At 41.7% G+C, this 17,111-nt stretch overlaps 1 protein-coding gene across 1 annotated transcript in view; it reads left to right on the top strand.

The window, feature by feature from the left end:
- raver2 (ribonucleoprotein, PTB-binding 2) overlaps positions 1-14,354 on the top strand; it is a gene marked incomplete at both ends in the record, with an annotated part of 79,632 nt that extends 65,278 nt beyond the window's left edge. The window contains 10 exons of the mRNA XM_083970880.1: positions 1,144-1,226; positions 1,330-1,428; positions 1,906-2,017; positions 4,182-4,525; positions 6,612-6,720; positions 7,310-7,491; positions 8,318-8,428; positions 9,313-9,414; positions 12,391-12,609; positions 14,214-14,354. Coding sequence (XP_083827006.1) covers positions 1,144-1,226; positions 1,330-1,428; positions 1,906-2,017; positions 4,182-4,525; positions 6,612-6,720; positions 7,310-7,491; positions 8,318-8,428; positions 9,313-9,414; positions 12,391-12,609; positions 14,214-14,354 — 1,502 coding nt within the window. The remainder of the gene's footprint in view (positions 1-1,143; positions 1,227-1,329; positions 1,429-1,905; positions 2,018-4,181; positions 4,526-6,611; positions 6,721-7,309; positions 7,492-8,317; positions 8,429-9,312; positions 9,415-12,390; positions 12,610-14,213) is intronic.
- Positions 14,355-17,111: the final 2,757 nt, after the last annotated feature.

The raw sequence follows: 17,111 nt of genomic DNA, 5'->3' as shown, positions 1-17,111 counted from the left end.
GGGTCCAAAAACATTAATTTAATGGCAGGGGAAAGAAGCACAAAAGCTTCTCACACTATTAATGTTAACATAAAACTAACAATAGCATGCAGGCTACCTGCTGAGCTCAGGCTCAGTCATTCTGATTATTATATCAGTAACAGTATGAAAACCTGCTTTTTCCTCAAGGCAGACCACATACTGGATATACTGTACTGTATGGCAGATATGCTACATTAATGCAAAATCCCCCATTGTAAACAGTCATCCTGTCAAACTGTGTTAATATGGGATTTAAATAGTTTATAATTGATCAGCCATTTTCATGTAAAGAATATCTGCTCCCCTGTTTATTTTTCCCTCGGGCAAATTACATCATGATACATTTTCCATGCAGAGCCACCAGTCTGCTCCTCTATCAGCTGTCACTGAGTTACACACTCTGGCTGCAAACAGCCTCGAACAGACAGTAATAACCTTAAACTGGTGCACCTTAAAACCAGCTTCATAAAGTATTTGACCCTGAACCAACAGAGACTCTGTATCGAGCTGACAAGCAGATCCGGTGAAGTCACGTCTTACTCCAGGGCATTTTACAGCCTTTTTAGTTGTTTACAGTTTGGGAAATGTTTTAATAACCACCTCATCAGTACGTCAACACTCACTGACTGTGGAAAAGTGCCAGACAGGTAAAAAAAAGCTGGAGACAGTTTCCTTGACTAGACTGTCAAGAGCATTAAGATTAAATAAAGACAGAATGTTTGAAGAAGTTTGAATTTAGATTTTCTCAGCTTTTGTTTTCTGTATCTGTTTTTTTGTTTTGTTTTGTTTTTGATTGAGCCTCTTTTCAATGAAGTCTGCAACATCAAAATGCAATTTAAACTTTGAGAAAGTATGAGGGGAGGCTGTTTGCTGTGTGCACCACCGAACTTAATATCCCAGTATTGCTTTACATGTGCTTGTTATGAAACAGAAGGTTGTGTAATTGTTTGAAATGTGCCACAAATGACTGATGGATCAGTTGTCTGACTAATAATTCTGCCTGTGCATGCGTGTTCAGGTGATTGATTAAACCACGAGTGGATGCAAAAAAAAAAGTTTTTAAAGTAAATCATATCGAGGTGCTGAGTCATTAATTTATTTGTTGTTTTTCGATGTTTTCAGGCAAATACGGGCGCCACACCAGCCTGCCATTCCTCAGACCTCCTCTCACCACAGCTCTGCTCACACTGGGGAAGGCACACCAGGTCACAACCACATCAACATCCACATCTGTGCAGGATGTTTTTCATAGTTATACTGTATATATTGTTTGCTTATAGTAATGTCTGTTTTTCTTTTACTTTGCAGAGTGCTATGCTTGGTAATGGACTCGTCCTCCAAAACCTTTTGCATATGCAGCTCGCACAACAACAGCTTCTTCACATCAAAGACAAACGCATCAGTAGCGTAAGACACCTGTTTTGTTTGTTTGTGTGTGTGTGTGTGTGTGTGAATGATGATTTGCATAGGTTAGTGGTGAGGTTCAAACGTAGTTGTGGGCATGTGCATATGTGCTGTTATATTTTCATCTTCAGAACTTAATGTATAATGAAGCTAAATGCAGCCTGTTGGCTTCGTTTACTGTATAAAGGAGATTTAGATTTGCATGTGTACTGTATCTTTACAGTATAATGTTTGCTGAAGTCTTAAGTTGAGTCGCAATGATATTTTGAGTATTTTATGTTGTTTTTGAAACTGGATAGTGATCCTTCAGATCTGACACCCAAGTGTCGTATACAACTGTGTTACTACATTAGCCTGGTTTCTATTTTTTCCTCCACCCTTCTCTCTTATCTATTTTTGCAGATCACCTCTGTCCATTTCCTTCCCTGCCGTTCATGCTCCTCATCCTCCTCTCCTCTTTCTCCTCTTTCTCCCCCTCAGGTCTCTAGTCTGCTCGGGGACCCGTCCAGGCTGCTGATGCAGAAAGCTTTGTCTCTGCGACCTCCAGGCCTTGTCCAACTGGGGAAAGGCCTCCTTGGAGACTCCCCTACAGGTGAGCAGGGCCCCGTGTCGCAGAATTGGCTGTAATTACAGCAAAGAAGTAAGGCCACTGAATATTAACCAGTTGGCCTGTGCTATGTTGCGTATGTTGCGTATGTCCCAAGTGATGGGACTTGCTTGCTACTTGGTGTTAGCAGCACAGCTCCTCTTACAGGTGACAGGAACGATGTTATCACCCTGTCTTATAAACTATACTAGTGTATACTGCACTGTAGTTACAGTAGTCAATGCAGTCTTACTGTGATAGTTGCAAAAAGAGCAAAACGATGTCTGCTGAGCTATTAACTTAAACCTGAAATCACAATGGGAGCTAAATGTCCCTAAAAGTACATTAGATATACAATCACAGTAGATAGACTTCTGAATGTATCTGAAATACATTTGACCAGTCATGTGATTGCTTGTCTTGCGGAGTGATTGAACAACATAGTCAGGTCAGTGAATTACCAGTCTTTAAACTCAACAAGATATCACTTATTTCCTCCTCTCCTATTGTGAGAACATCGGAAAACTGTCGATTAATTTGAGCTGCAATAACATTTGTGCTTCAGTCTAGAGTCAAGCCAGGAAGCTGTGGAAAGATAATTGAAATTACAAATTCAGTTTCAAATCAAATGACTAATAATTAAAAAATTTGCTCTTAAAACAGGCCGCAAATATAGACCAGTCAGCCATAACATTGTGTATAAATGTGCTTAAAGGGGATTGTAATGACATCCATTCAACACATAAAACATCACCAATGCAATACTGAGAAATTAACAAATTATTTTTTGTTGATATCAAGCAGTTCACCACCAAAAATATTTTTTTTATCTTGCTCATCGGGCCTGCCTCCTGATTGAATATGCCTTGAGTCAAAGCCAATATCCTGTTAATGTTAAGATAACGTAGACACTTTTAATTTCAGACAGGAATGTCGGGCTGTAAAAAACAATCTTACCTAACCCCAAGACAAAACCATCTGTTCCTAACAACAAATCCCAGTATCCCAGCTTGTATTTTCTCAGGTGTTTCCTGTCGTCACAAAACTAAATTTGTGTGAATTGCTATTTGGCATGTAGCATCCGAGAGAAGAGCAAAGTAATTGGTGTAAAAAAAGGATGAGAAAGGAGGGTTATGAACATGTGAAAGTGTACGTAGCAATCCCCACAGTTGTACAGTGATATGTTAATGTCAGGTGTCAGGGTCGTCTCTCTGTGGATTCTCCTCATGGTTGTACATTACTGTACGACACGTCCCCAAGGAAACAGCAGCGCATTTACAATGCAAATATCCAGCTGAGAAAAGCCGTATAGTTTTTTAAATGGAAACAATATATCACAGACCCTATGCACAAACACATGCAGTTGTGTGTCTTTGTGCACACTGATGTAATTTTATTTACGTGCGTGTGTGTCCCTCTTTGATTGTGTGAGTTGAGTATGAGGATGCAGTTTTATCAGTGCATGTGTCTGCTGGGATTGTTGGCTTAAGGCTTGTGAGGGCTGATTGTTTTCTCGTGCCGCGGAGCCCATTTTTCACAGCAATATTGGATTTATAATAAGTGTGAGTGTGTATGCGAGCGAGTTCACCTCTGTTGTGTATTTGCATCTTTAAATTATGTGCGCTTGTGCTTTTATGTCCCTGCGTCTCTCCTTTGTGCTCGTGTATATGTATGTATGTGTGTACATACTGTAGGTGTTTATTAAACCCCGGAGTGAGTGAAATATTGGGAGTGTGGCGCAAACCGCCGGGCTGTAAATAAACGTGATGAGCGATGATGAATGAGCAGGAAACCCATTCTCAAATATTACAACTGGGTCTACAGAGACGGGCGGGCTGAGCTCAGATTCCTGCCGTCTGAGTGATTTGTCTCTGTCCAGAGGAGACAGAGACACTGATGGTCATCTCTGAAGCCATTTCATGTGTTTATCCAGCATCTCTCCCAGCCATCCTTTTATTTCCCTTCATGTAATTTCCTCTACTTTGTTTTTCTATGATGTTTTTTGTGTCTTTCTTATTTTTTTCTGGACTCTTTTATTTTCCTTTGTTGCTTTTGTTTTTCTGTCCTGTCATTCATCCTTTTCTCTTCTTTTCCCTGCCTTTGTTTCCTTGTCCGTTCCTCACCTCTCTTCTCCTCCCCGTGTTTGCTTTTTTCTCCTCTTTTCTGACAGAGTTGGGCCAAGAGTCGGTGCCTCAATCTACCCACAATCCCACAGTGGTGGTATCAGCAGCAGGTGTCATGCCATACCTTCAGGGTCGAACAGGAGAACAAAACAACGCCCATTCTATCTCCACAGCCCCCTCCGCTTCCTCCTCCTCTTCTTCCTCCTCCGCCGCCTGTGACCGACAGCCTGCTCCCCCTGGGACGATGGTGAGCTCCCATCTGCAGGGACAGAGCTATTCCTTGGGTATAAGTAACTCAGGCCTTGGCCCGCCTCCACCGAAACCCCCCGGAGGAGTTTACACATCAACAGGCCAGCACAACAGCGCAGATGGCTGCCCCCTGGCTACCATGGTGAGAACTGCAAACACAACCTGCATGTATGCGCATGTGCAAACACACAAACACCTACAGTATCTCAGTTTACTCTACTAGGTTAGCAGAAAATCAACAACCATTTTGATAATCAGGTCATTACTTCTTCTTCTTCTTCTTATTTCCTCTGGTTATGATAAGTTTTGTTTATTATGTATTTGTCAGTGACATCGTACATTTGATAATTGCACCAGAGTTCGCTGACAACTAAAGATCGAAAACATGACAATACATTACAAAACCAAGCATAACTAATAATATATTTTTGATTAATGGCAGACTTGTCCCTTTTAGTCATAACTCTGTAAATAAAGGATCCTTCATTTCAGACAGAGGTGGTTATAAGAAACTTATTTTTAGCTCATGACTCTCTTTTTTAGCAGAAATGTCAAATGTCACTGGTAGCTTTTATCAGCTGTGACTAGCCAGCATTATGAATTTGAGATTTTTAATATAACCTGTAACTCCATAAACAAATTTAGTGTTTGCTTGATTAATGTTGGTGCAGTAGTTAAAGCAGATATCAGCTTCACGGCCGTTTCGGCTAATGCTGCGTTCAAGGCAGGCTTTTGAAACCGTAAGTTACAGCTTCAAGTCACAACTACGACTTGGTAGCGTTCCAGGTAACCCGTAGCTCGTGTTTTTACCATCCTGTTGTCTGTGAAAGTTCCCTATAACGGCCACTCGTAACTTCCGACCCGTGAACTCGTACCAGATCGAACTGGTATGACTTCACAGGAAGGAAAAACACAAAGTACGAGTTTCTTTGAACGCACCATGAGTTAGCAGCCCCCGCCCTTGTCAGGCATCAATTGGTCCTCGTGCTACGTCACCACATTCACGCGCATCCCTTGGCTGCACACACAGCCCTTCATGCCGTTCTCTCTCCTCATTGGATAACACTTGTATCCCACAAGGAAAATTTTCTCCTCGGGTTACAGCAGAGCAGAGTGACGGAGAGACTCGTGTTTAGGCTGAAATACTTCATGTAAGTGATTGCTGACGGAAAATAGGACTATTTAGGACTTATATTAACAAAAACATTCCACTGATATCTGCTTTAACTACCGTAGTTAGCTGTATATGCTAATGTTTAAAGTGTACAAGTTTGCACTGATTGGACCTCATTGACAATGCTTCAATGTGAAGAAAACCAAGGTTTAACCCGCTATCATAACCAGTTTTGGTGAAGATTTTGTCGTGATTTTTAGTATTTTCAGATATTTCTGTGTTTGAATTATCATCACCATCATCTGAATAATTTTAGAGAAAAATCATGTGTGTAATTATTGAAGATTTATTGTGGCTAGACACTACTCTCTCTTCCCACCTCTATCCATCTTTTGTTTGTCTGTTATTCCTGGTTTAGCCCCACTGGGTCTCACTCTCATTCAAGGCACGCACATCAAATGAGTGTATGCATAAAACAGCCCGAGTCCCCTGAAGTGCTCTTCCTCTGGGAATCTCTCATAATGCGTCTTTGTCTCACCCCTATTTACAGATGCTTGATGAGGCTTACCTCAGGTCAACCAGACTATTCACCTGTATGAATTTCGGCATATACTCTGAACACACCTCTTTGATGAGGCCTGCTTTAAATAACAGCTACGCTAACAGCATCATCCATATAATAAGTCAGTGTACAGAGATAATCACAGCTCTAAAGTTCTTAGGGGAACTAATTCCAGTCCCAGCGCTGTCTTCTCTAAAGTCTCTCTAATGGAAGGAAAGTGCAATTAACAGAGAGAACAGTCCTCAAAGGTTTTCACAGCTTTGTCAGCTCTTCAGCACTTCATCAAAATCTTTACAACTTTATAACCCTACGTTGAAGTTGGTATGTTGGCGACGTAGCTGACAGCACAGGCTACAGCGCTGTTTTAGCAGGGAATCCAAATCAAAGTCCAGAGACAGGAATGAAAGGATTCAAGAAGCTGGATCTGAGGTTGAAGGGTTGACTGACTGGTAATTAAATTTGTGACAAGACTCCCTCAAACACCTCAGACATCCACAGACAATTATTTAGTGCTGTGAATAATAACATTAATATCTCTTTCTCTCTCTTCAGGTCAGCAGTGGTCAGAGTTCTCTGTTGGGCGATCCGCCAAAAGAGGTCAGACTGCCCTCTAATCCTTACCTGAACCTGGCCAGTGTGATGCCAGGGGTGGTGCTGCAAGGTAAACAAGCTCAAACCGGTTGCTCATGAGCATATATGACTCTAAGCACTCTCCCTTAAAATGTAGTATTCACATTTTGTACACAAAACAAGTCAACAACCCTTTATCTCTCATGAAAATAAGATTATTTCACAAGAGATTCGCAACCAAACATTTATCTTCCGAGTGTCAAAGCCTCAAGGTTGCCTGAGCCTTACTGTACTGTAAGTCTGCTTCTTTGTGTAGGGACAGTCAGCTTGCATAAATGCTACTTCAATAAATTGTAATTTACGTCAAAGCAAAATGTGTGTACATGGAAACTTCCTTAAAACATTACTTCTGTTTTTTGGGTCAAACTCTTCTTCAACATCTCAGTGACAACAGGAAGTCGTTCTGTTCAAAACAAAACTACTAAACAAAAGAGAAAACTTTAGAGAAGGAGGTTATATTGCAGGAGTGATGATGATGATGTGGTTGATCTAATCTGACTGCAGCTACCGTCCTCCACAAAGGAACAAAGTAGAAACTGTTCAGAGCCACGTTTCAAGGGCATGAGAAGCCAGTATTTGCTTATTATCTAACACACTGTGTCTTCTCTGTGGCTCCTCAGGATCAGTGGGGAGTAAAGCCCAGGGAGGACAGCCTGGCGCTGGGGTGTACAGCAGCTCTGTTGCTCCTGTGGCCACCCAGGGCTCCAGCTCCTTCTCCCACAGCGCTGCAGCTACAACAACTGCTCAATACAGCACTGATACCTCCGCTGACTACAGCCAGTACAACCAGGCCTACACACAGGTACTGCAGCACAGACACTATACAGAGACACAAATTAGGTAATATGGTAATGTGGGTCTGTCTGTTCCCGGTGTTTCTGGGCCTGAAATGTTACAGTAGAGAGAGAGAGAGAGAGAGAACGACTAGGATAGTGGCTGAGAAGATGATCGATGGATGGATACATAATGAGCGGATGGATGAGTGCAGCAGTGACAGAGCGAGCTGTAACAAGAAGAGGCAAGGAGGTGGAGGAGATGAGAACGGGTGTGGATATTTGGACAGACAGAATGAGAGAGGATTTGGCAGAGCGCACTGTGCGTCTTCATCTGTCCCTGCTCTCTTCCTCTCTCATAACACTCAGAACAAGCGGCGAAGCCTCCCTACTGGCTGCTTCTCTTTGTCTATCCTCTCTTTCTTTCTTTCTTTCTTTCTTTCTTTCTTTCTTTCTTTCTTTCTTTCTTTCTTTCTTTCTTTCTTTCTTTCTGGCACTCTCCTCCTCTCCATCTCTGCCTCTTGTTGTCCTCATGCCTCCTGCAGCAGCAAGTGACATATCTGATATTTGTAGCGCCACGCAAACCTAATTTTAAAATGTTAATTACAATCTACACGACCAAACAAATGAGTCACGATTAGATAACCAATAAAACGGTCGGTTTAATTTGTCTGGAAAGACAAAGACAAAGGGGGAGAAACAGGGGGGAGCCGTCCTCAGGAACAATAGAGAGTGAATGAGAAGGAAAGACAAATCTGCAGAGACAAGAAAAGCACTATGTAAACATTCACTTGTCTGCTTCAGTCGCTCTTCACCTGATGTTTGCAGCTGTATCTGTATGTGTGTGTGTCACAGGAAGCCATGCAGCAGTGGTACCAGCACTACCAAGCAGCACAAGCTCACACCTACAACACTGCTGCTCCACAGGACAACACAGCCACAGACTACAACAAGGAGCACACACAGGTAACTCACACACTCACTTCTTAACTGTGTGACTCCTTTGCGTGTGTGTGTGTTTGGTGGTGTTTCTCCAAAACATTTCTCCCAGTAGGGCTGCAACTAATGATTATTTTCTGTGCTTAACTTTGTGGTAGCTTTATTTTTGAATCCTTTTGCGTAAGAAATGCCAAAAAATGGTAAAAGAAAAAAAAAATATATATTATTACCTTCCCACACACCAAGGTGAAATCCTCAGCTGCCTCTTTTATCCACCAAACAGTACAAAATACAAAGAGATTCAGATTTATGATAAGAAGAAGTGTGAAGTCCTCATATTTGAAGAGATGGAAATGGCAAATCTGTGTCTATTTTGCATTAAAAATGAATAAGATGATCAGTAATCAACTACAATCAACTAAAAGACTAGTTTGCAATCATCCTCTGGTGACTGGGTAGCTCTCTGTAAATACAGTTATTAAAAACAGTCATATCCCAAAGTTTGGGCACTGCTAGGCACAAAACATTTTGTTTATATTTTTTGATGTGGAAATAAATGAATACCACCCCTGTGAAAATGAGCCTGCCTTAAATGTTAACACACTGTTTTTGGGCACTGTTCAGGACTTGGTACCCGCCCTTTGCCAACTGTAAAGCATGTTATTTGGGCTTGTGTGGCAGCCAGTGGCACAGACAGAGGGACGAATGGATTCATCTAATTATCAGCACATCCTGGACGCAGAGGTCCTGCAGTCAGACAGGACAGGGAAAGTGAAAGTGAAAAGAGGACAATGACCCAACTCAGAGCTCAAAATCCACCGTGAACCCCTTCAAGAATGACAAGCTGAAGCTCCTGGAGCTGGAAATAAAACCTCTGCTCTGTGTATAACCAGACCGTCTTTGTGTTACAGGCTCCACCAGTGTCCACCTACGGGGATTACAATTCGTACATGCAGGCGGTCACTCAGTACTACTCCCAACCTGCAGCAGCCAACCAGGCCTACGCCACCAAGGTAGACATATACACTAACAACATGAGCATTAAAGGGATAGTTCAACATTTTTAGCAAATTGCCATAATCCCTATAGTTTTAGGAGTAGGTTCGTTACCTTTAATTGTCGGTGTAAGATGTTTTTAGAACGGTGGAGCAGAGCCGCGAGCTGCTCAGAGCTACGCTACGGAGGCTAATGGGATTTGTTGGTTTCCCTCATCAAACTTGTCTAATATACAATCCAACAACTCCAAAACGGTATCGTGGACAAGTTGTGACCTGCGCGTTCACCACGCTATGAAATAATCATGTAACATTACGAGACCCAGTTGTTTTCGAGGCAAATGCAGAGACTGCTTGCCGAAAAAAACTGCCCCCGACGGGAACGTACATCAGCGGTTTTCAGCGGCATGAATTTACCTCGAAAACAACTTTGTCTGGTAACGTTCTGTTATTATCTCATAACGTGGTGAATGTGCAGGTCACAACTTGTTCTCGAGAGCGTTTTGGAGTTGTTGGATTGTATATTAGACAAGTTTGATGAGGGAAACCAACAAATCCCATTAGCCTCTGTAGCGTAGCTCTGAGCAGCTCGCGGCTCTGCTCCGCTGTTCTAAAAACTGCTCGCACCAACAATTAAAGGTAACGAACCTACTGCTATGACTATAGGGATTATGGCAATGGGCCAATTAGCCAAAATGTTGAACTATCCCTTTAATCCTAGAAACAGGTCTCAACTCTTCAACAGAAGATGTGTTCTCATTTGAAAATGTCCTCATAAAGATAAAAAAGCTGGATGCCACAAACTAAAATGTTCCAGCTCTTTTCAGACGCTGCTTCATCTGTCTGGTAAATTGACAGTCAGACATGGGTCACTTTTACTCCAGCGGTCCTAAAAGCTTTACTCAGACCTGACAGGTTATTTATGGAGAGAGCCAGTGCTCTGCCTGTGCTGTTGAAGCCTTAATGACCATCACGAACATGAAGGACAGTCGTCATCCTGCTTTTTAGACGGTGAATTCTGTTGTTTTATATATATCCAACATTGAATGACTGAACATTACTGTAAGATGGGACTCAAGTCCTCACATACTTTATGAAATGTGTTTTGCTGGATATTAATTGGTTCATCCACAGACAGTACAGACAGACCGTTGAAAAGATTATTACTGTTGTTGTATGAGAGGTTTTTAATCTGTTTTGCTCCAGTCGCACCAGGATTGTTTTTATTGTTTTCCTCCTCATCTTAAAATTGCTGTTTTCCAAAGTTTTTATTGTGAATTAAACAGATTTTATTTTTTCCATCCACAAGAGATGATGATTGAGATAACGTGTCTCTGCCCATCTTACGTTATGATGATGACTCAGCCTTTATTTGTGACTGGTACCATGATGAGAGTGATGCAGAAATATTACAAGGTTCAACCTCGTACAACCCAGTTGCATATTCAGACATGTTAAATCTCCATCATTGGAACTGGGTTTATGGCTATTTAAGGATTAGGAGTGCTAAGACAACAATAATGTAGCATTTAAACTAGTATTTTCTTTAAGGAGACAAAGACAAGTCGAACGTTAATCTGTAAAATGAAACAATTAAGCACTAATTAATTGGCAGAAGCTATTGATTCCAGCATGTACATCACTGATTGATCCGTGATACCCGATGAGCTCCAGATAAACCCGGGGCTATTTCCAATCTGACTCTTCAATATTTGAGTCATGCAGTTCCTGCAGATGAAGTGTAAACGATCTGAGCGGCTGCAGCCTTCAGAGCAACGTGCTGGTATTTACATGCAGTTTGTCTGTGTGTTTATTTGGAGAGCGTGACCTCTCGCTAAGACACTGATACCCTGTTAGAGGGAACACATCACTCTGCACCCAGCAGCTGATAGCAGTCATCTCCACACACCCTGACCGGCCGTGTCCTGGCTTACAGTATCTGCTGCTACTCAATGTTGTATCAGTGTGTGTGTGTGTGTGTACACCTGTGTGTGTGTGTGTGTGTGTGTGTGTGTGTGTGTGTGTGTGTGTGTGTGTGTGTGTGTGCATACAAGTGTCTGCTTGAAGATGCAGCCTAGGGTCTCGTTTCGTGGAAGAGCTGTATTCTGGTCCGATGAGCTCACTGTCGGTGCAGAAACTGATATCCTGGAGAAAACAAGACCAGTTTCTGCGATTTAGTTTCGTCCTGGCATCAGAAAGCTATGTTGTCACCACATTGTAGCATTTTGTTTTGGCTGAAAACAGCAACAACCCCATCAGGTGAAGGGGAGATCATGGTTGAATGTCATCTGTAAACATGGATATGTTTAATAACAATGGCCTCTTGGGGTAGAGAAATTTTATACGAATAAGTAGAAATTGTGAAATCATGAGCTGCTGTCAGCCCTCAAACAAAGACCCAAAGGTTTAGAGAGACATGAACCATGTATTTGGGCGTCTTTTTGCTCAGTTGGTAGAGCAGGCGCCCTATCCACAAGTTTCGGAACGTCATCTATGGTCAAAACCGGAAGTCGGTTTTGCATTTCCGGTGGAATTGTACGTTTACGTTTCCATGGTTTTCAGTCGTTGTCATACTTGGAGTAAATGCATGGATCTATTAACGCTGGCTTTTACCACGGATGTCAATTTGTGTGGTATCCAATTGTTAAAAGCCAGTGTGATGATCCATGTTTTACAGATTTTCATTGAAAAAAAAAAATCCATGCATTTACCGCGACTACCGAAACCATGGAAACGTAAACATAAAATTCCACCGGAAGAGCAAAACCGGCTTACGTTTTTGACGTTTGGAAAAAGGTGGATATACAGAGGCTACAGTCCTCGCTGCAGCCGGTCTCGTATTGAATCCCGACTTAATGCTGCATGTCATTCCCCTCTCTCTCTGCCTCCCCATTTCCTGTCTCTCTTCACTGCGTTAACAATTAAAGGCAAAAAGCCCAAAAAATACAGTGTACTTAAAAAAAACAACAACATGTGTTTGCTTGTGTCTGACAGGAGGTGGATGTGTGTAAGCCTCTAGGAGTGTCTCTGCACGCCGTCAGTAACGGTGCGGCTCCTCCGCCGGCCGTCCTACCAGCTGCCGCCATGCTCCCAGCCTACAGCACCCTGCCATTAATGCCCGGCTTCCTCGGGGCGCCACACCCGGCCGCGGCCACCCCGAGCCCCGTCGCGCACACACACACTGCCGCCACAGACTGGAGCACCTACTACTATGTGAGTGGAGAAAATTCACACAGTTTCTCTAATACAGGAAGTGACACTTTTAAGTGATTCAGTGAGCGAAGCCGGGTGCAAACCCTTCTTGGCTGCTGCGTTACCGTTCGCACATTTTGAAGTGACGATCGAGAGTGAAACGCGCTCAACCCAAGTGAAATTATAAAATCCAAACATTTCATATTGCAGTTGAGTGCTTCAGTGTTTCCTCTGCAGCTCCTCATGTTAATGGGAACTAGTGTTTGTTGACTGCAGGGATCTGTGGGAGGGGATCATTCCTCTTCATGTTGAAATTAATCTAATGTTTCACAAAAACCACTTCAGGATGGTGTACAGTATAAATAATGGACGGATCCTCATGTAAAGGCACATTTCTGTGGAGCAGAGACTATTATCTTATAGATCTGTAGTATATGACGTAGAGAAGAGGTCATAAAATGAGCTACTGGAACTCAGTAGCATCAGTTTTTGTTTTGCTCTCACTGCTTCACAATAAAAAGCAAAGTAGATTGTTTGCTGCAGAGAGGAAACTGGAAAGTGTTTTGTTTGTTTTTTAATTATGTGAAGCCGTTCCCATATTAGCTGTAGTTTATAAAGTATGATACAGCTGTGACCATATTCACCTACTGTACTGTGTTTTCTACAGTGTTTTTTTTGTTCAGAGTGACTTCCAACAAGTTTGTTTCACAAAAAGAGCCATAGTGAATCAGTCGGCTTAATCCATCCCTTTCCTTTTAGGATTTTACTGTGAAACGACAGCAGGAAGTTTCCAGTCTTATTGAACGAGCTTGAACTGATCAAACAAAATAACTGAAATAATCAGTGAATGAAAACAACTGTTTAACAACAGACAGGATAAGAGACTGCTGTAAAGGGCAGGTACGTGAGAGTAGTGTATTGTTTTTCTATTTATTTTCAATGGGAAAATGGGAGAAAAATAGGAAGAAGAGATTTAGAGTGTGTGTGTGAAGGCGTAAACAGAGAGACAGGATCCAGACGTGTGAGCGAAGCCTCGTCTCTAGAAAGATTTACATCTGTTTGCACAGACGCCTCTGTAGCCTTGTCTTAGTGGGGATAAGACCTTTGGATTGTTAGCCTGAAACACACACACACACTCAGACACACACCAAGTTTGCATTGTTGTCAAATTCCAACAAGTGAGCTTTTTCCCCACTTTCTTTTAACCTTTCTTTTTTTTTCCTTCAGTATTATCTTCACATTTTCATCCATTAAACCAAATTGTTAAAGCTATGTCCACACTCCTCCATGTTTATTTAAAAAAAAAAGGCATTTTAATACCAAATCAAAAACCTACTTATGGTTGATTATAATTGTCTAGAGTTAATTATTGTCATCTTTTACAAATGAAAGTTTTGGCATATACGTTTTTATTCAGTTGTATATTAAAGTAAAAAAAGAGAAAAGATTAATATTATCTTATACAAAAGTGTAAAGAAACCAGTAAAAACAAGCAGCGACATCTTCGAGCGAGGAGGATATAAAATGAATGAAGCAAATGAAACACCATGAAAGTGCTATGACTTACCCTCTCTTCACCCCTAACTGCCCCCTCCTCCTCCTCCCTCTCTTCTCCACCTCTCCAGAACCAGACACGGGGCCATAAGAGGGAGTATCCCCAGCTGGCGGTTCAGGAAGTGACGTCATCAGACGGCGCCTACATAGGGCAGCACTCCCAGGGCCTGGGGGGGCAGTACGCCGACTACTTCAAGAGGAAGAGGCTCTAGTACGAACCAAACCACCTTAAAGCCTAAAAGCTTATGGAGGAAGGCACAAACAGCGTCTGCTGGATGTCACAGCTCCCTCTAGTGGCCTTTCTGTGGCTGCCATTTTGCATCCCTACAGTAGGTAACGCGTTGAATAGAATTAGGGTTGCAAATGGCTCAAGTTTAAAGCAAGCCATAGTGCTCTTTGATCCTGGCACTTATGTACACATGCATACACATATACACATAAACACACAGACACAAACATGTTGTTGCTTTTGTCCTGTTCAAGCCTTAACTCTTAAGATATCGTTTTTCAGTCGATGTGTCAACTGTACTTAACTAATATTAACTTGTACATTTTTTCTAGTATAATGTAAACTAAAGTATATTGTATCTGTACGTATAAGCTGCTTTTGTATTCCCACGCAGGCGAAACCTGTCTGTCTGCTCAAGCTGTCTTAGGACTGGTCTCACAGTCAGATCTCTCTCTTCCTCTGTTTTCTTTTTTTTCCAAACGACAAAATGGTGTCGCACACTCGCGCTTTGATTCGTCAGTCAAACTGACATCTGTTTGTTCCCGCTTCAGTGTCTCTTCCTCTCCTTGCGTTCTATTTCCCAGATTCCTATTTTATATCTCTCTGTGGAGGATTAGAGTGCATATGTATATGCGTGTGTGTGCGTGTGAGTGTGCGTTGATATGCTGTATCTGTAGGAAGTGTCAGCCATTTCAATCCCAAGGTTGGGAGCACTTCAGGAAAAAAAAAAAAAAAAAAGGGCCTGAACAAATCAAAGCCCTTAATTGTGGTGACTTAACAGAAGCTTCCCTCAATGAATGGACCTTTCTCATAGAGACTGGACAGAGAAGAAAAGGCTGGTGTATATACAGTGTGTAATAGAGAATATATAAAGCCATGCGTAACAGACAATATCTTATATAATGGACGTTTCCCAGCTCTGTTGTGAGCGTATTGTACTACGTGAATGAAAGGAAAACATTTATTACACGTCAAATTCTTTTCTTTTTTTTCAATCTATACTGTTATATATTTGTAATATAATAATCCAAGGTTATTAAAGTCATTTTAGTGACTTTGAATCAACAGGTTTTGAAATGTAGTTATTTGGTTTCGGTCCTTAACATTTAAGCTTCTCGCCTCTTCCCTCTCTTCCAGTTGTGAGGCAAGTGGGCAGTTTGGTCCGTAACAGGAGCTGTTCTTCCTTCTCCAGCTGCCAGTTGAAACGTTAAGGTTTCTGACTCTGTGTTTGTCCCAAGTCCATGCTGTATACTCATTTACAAGCAGGTTTGGAGCATGCAGTGTTGTTGTTGTTGTTGTTGTTTTTTGCATTCGAGAATGGCACATATTTATTCTGCTGTTGATGCACGCTGAGGAAGAGGAGGAAATGGAGGAGTTGCTCACGGATATTTGTGGATGGTGGTGAAATGGCTGCACGCGGCTGCACCATGGAAAACAAAAAGCAAAAAATTACATTTTTGTGAAAATATTCAGCTAAATTGGTGGTGATGACTCCAAAGTCACATTTTTATGCCATTTGTGCACATATTGCATAATTTATTGTTCTTATAAAATGCTGATTTTGCTGTATAAAATGAGTCTGTAGTGTGGGATTGGGACAGAGTCTTTATCATTTGAGAGTTTCAGACTTTTCAGGATGAGTCGTTGTTGCTCATCAGACTCCTTCAGTGTGACACACCTCTGGATGTGAGAGGTTCCTGGGCACTGGGAGGATTTCCTCAAAAAATAAACTATTGAAGTTGATTTTAACATCGCTGGTTTCTTTCCAGTGGTTTATACAAATGATAAAGAAAAAAAAACTTGATATAATCTTTTGCATAGAAAAAAGAAAAGGATTTCTTCTTTTGATCCCGTTTTTATGACTGCCATTATTACTGTTAGTGCGCAGGCTGTGAACTGAAATGTCTGTCATGTCCTGGAGGTGTTTGTGTTCATTAGGGAAGGAGGGCTTGGCATTTTAATATTACGGTTTGGACATTAGGTTGGTGATGTGCACACGCCTCCTGTCCAACAAACCGGCAATAACTACAAAGCTCCTACTTGTGTACAGTAGAAAGTTGAATGTAAAATGTTTTGCTTATTCACACGGCATCATATTTACATTTCTACCGTAATGGCTCACACACACCCTTGTTTAGCACAAGCTTCTTTTTCTCGTTATCTGCTCATGATTACAGTATATATCACGGAGCAGAGTATTACTTGAGTCGCCATAGCAACCACGCTCACACACTGTGAAAACCAATAGCGGGGCGAGATCAGATAAAGCGTGCAAATCACATAATGGGTCGTTGTAAACAGGATGTGCATGGTGTTTACAAGAGTGGAGCATCAGAGGTAATGTGCAGGTACGCTGTTAAATACTGATCACACTAAAGGCAATACAACACACACACACACACACACACACACACCTTCCTCTTTTCCTTTACTGTACTACCTTATCTTGACTCTCTTTCTGTTTGTCTTTCATTCACTTCTAACTCATGTTGATTGTGTTGTCGTGCGTTGTGGTGTCGCAGTCCTGTTCTCACCCAGTTAGAGATTCATTTTTAACATGTAACTAACACATGTCGGAACAATCTGTTGCAGATCCACTGAAGATTTCAGGGAACATATGGACAAAACAAAAAATAGAAGGTGTGGTGTCATTGAATACAAAAACAAATAAAGTGAGAACATTTATTATGCAAAGTATTTCCATGAGAGTACAGACAAGAAGATGAACACAAAGCCAAAG

The sequence above is a fragment of the Trachurus trachurus genome (genome assembly GCF_905171665.1).
Source record: "Trachurus trachurus genome assembly, chromosome: 4".
In the NCBI taxonomy this organism is placed as follows: Eukaryota; Metazoa; Chordata; class Actinopteri; order Carangiformes; family Carangidae; genus Trachurus; species Trachurus trachurus.
Note: the sequence above shows the minus strand (reverse complement) of the source record. Positions and strands in the feature narration are given on the sequence as shown.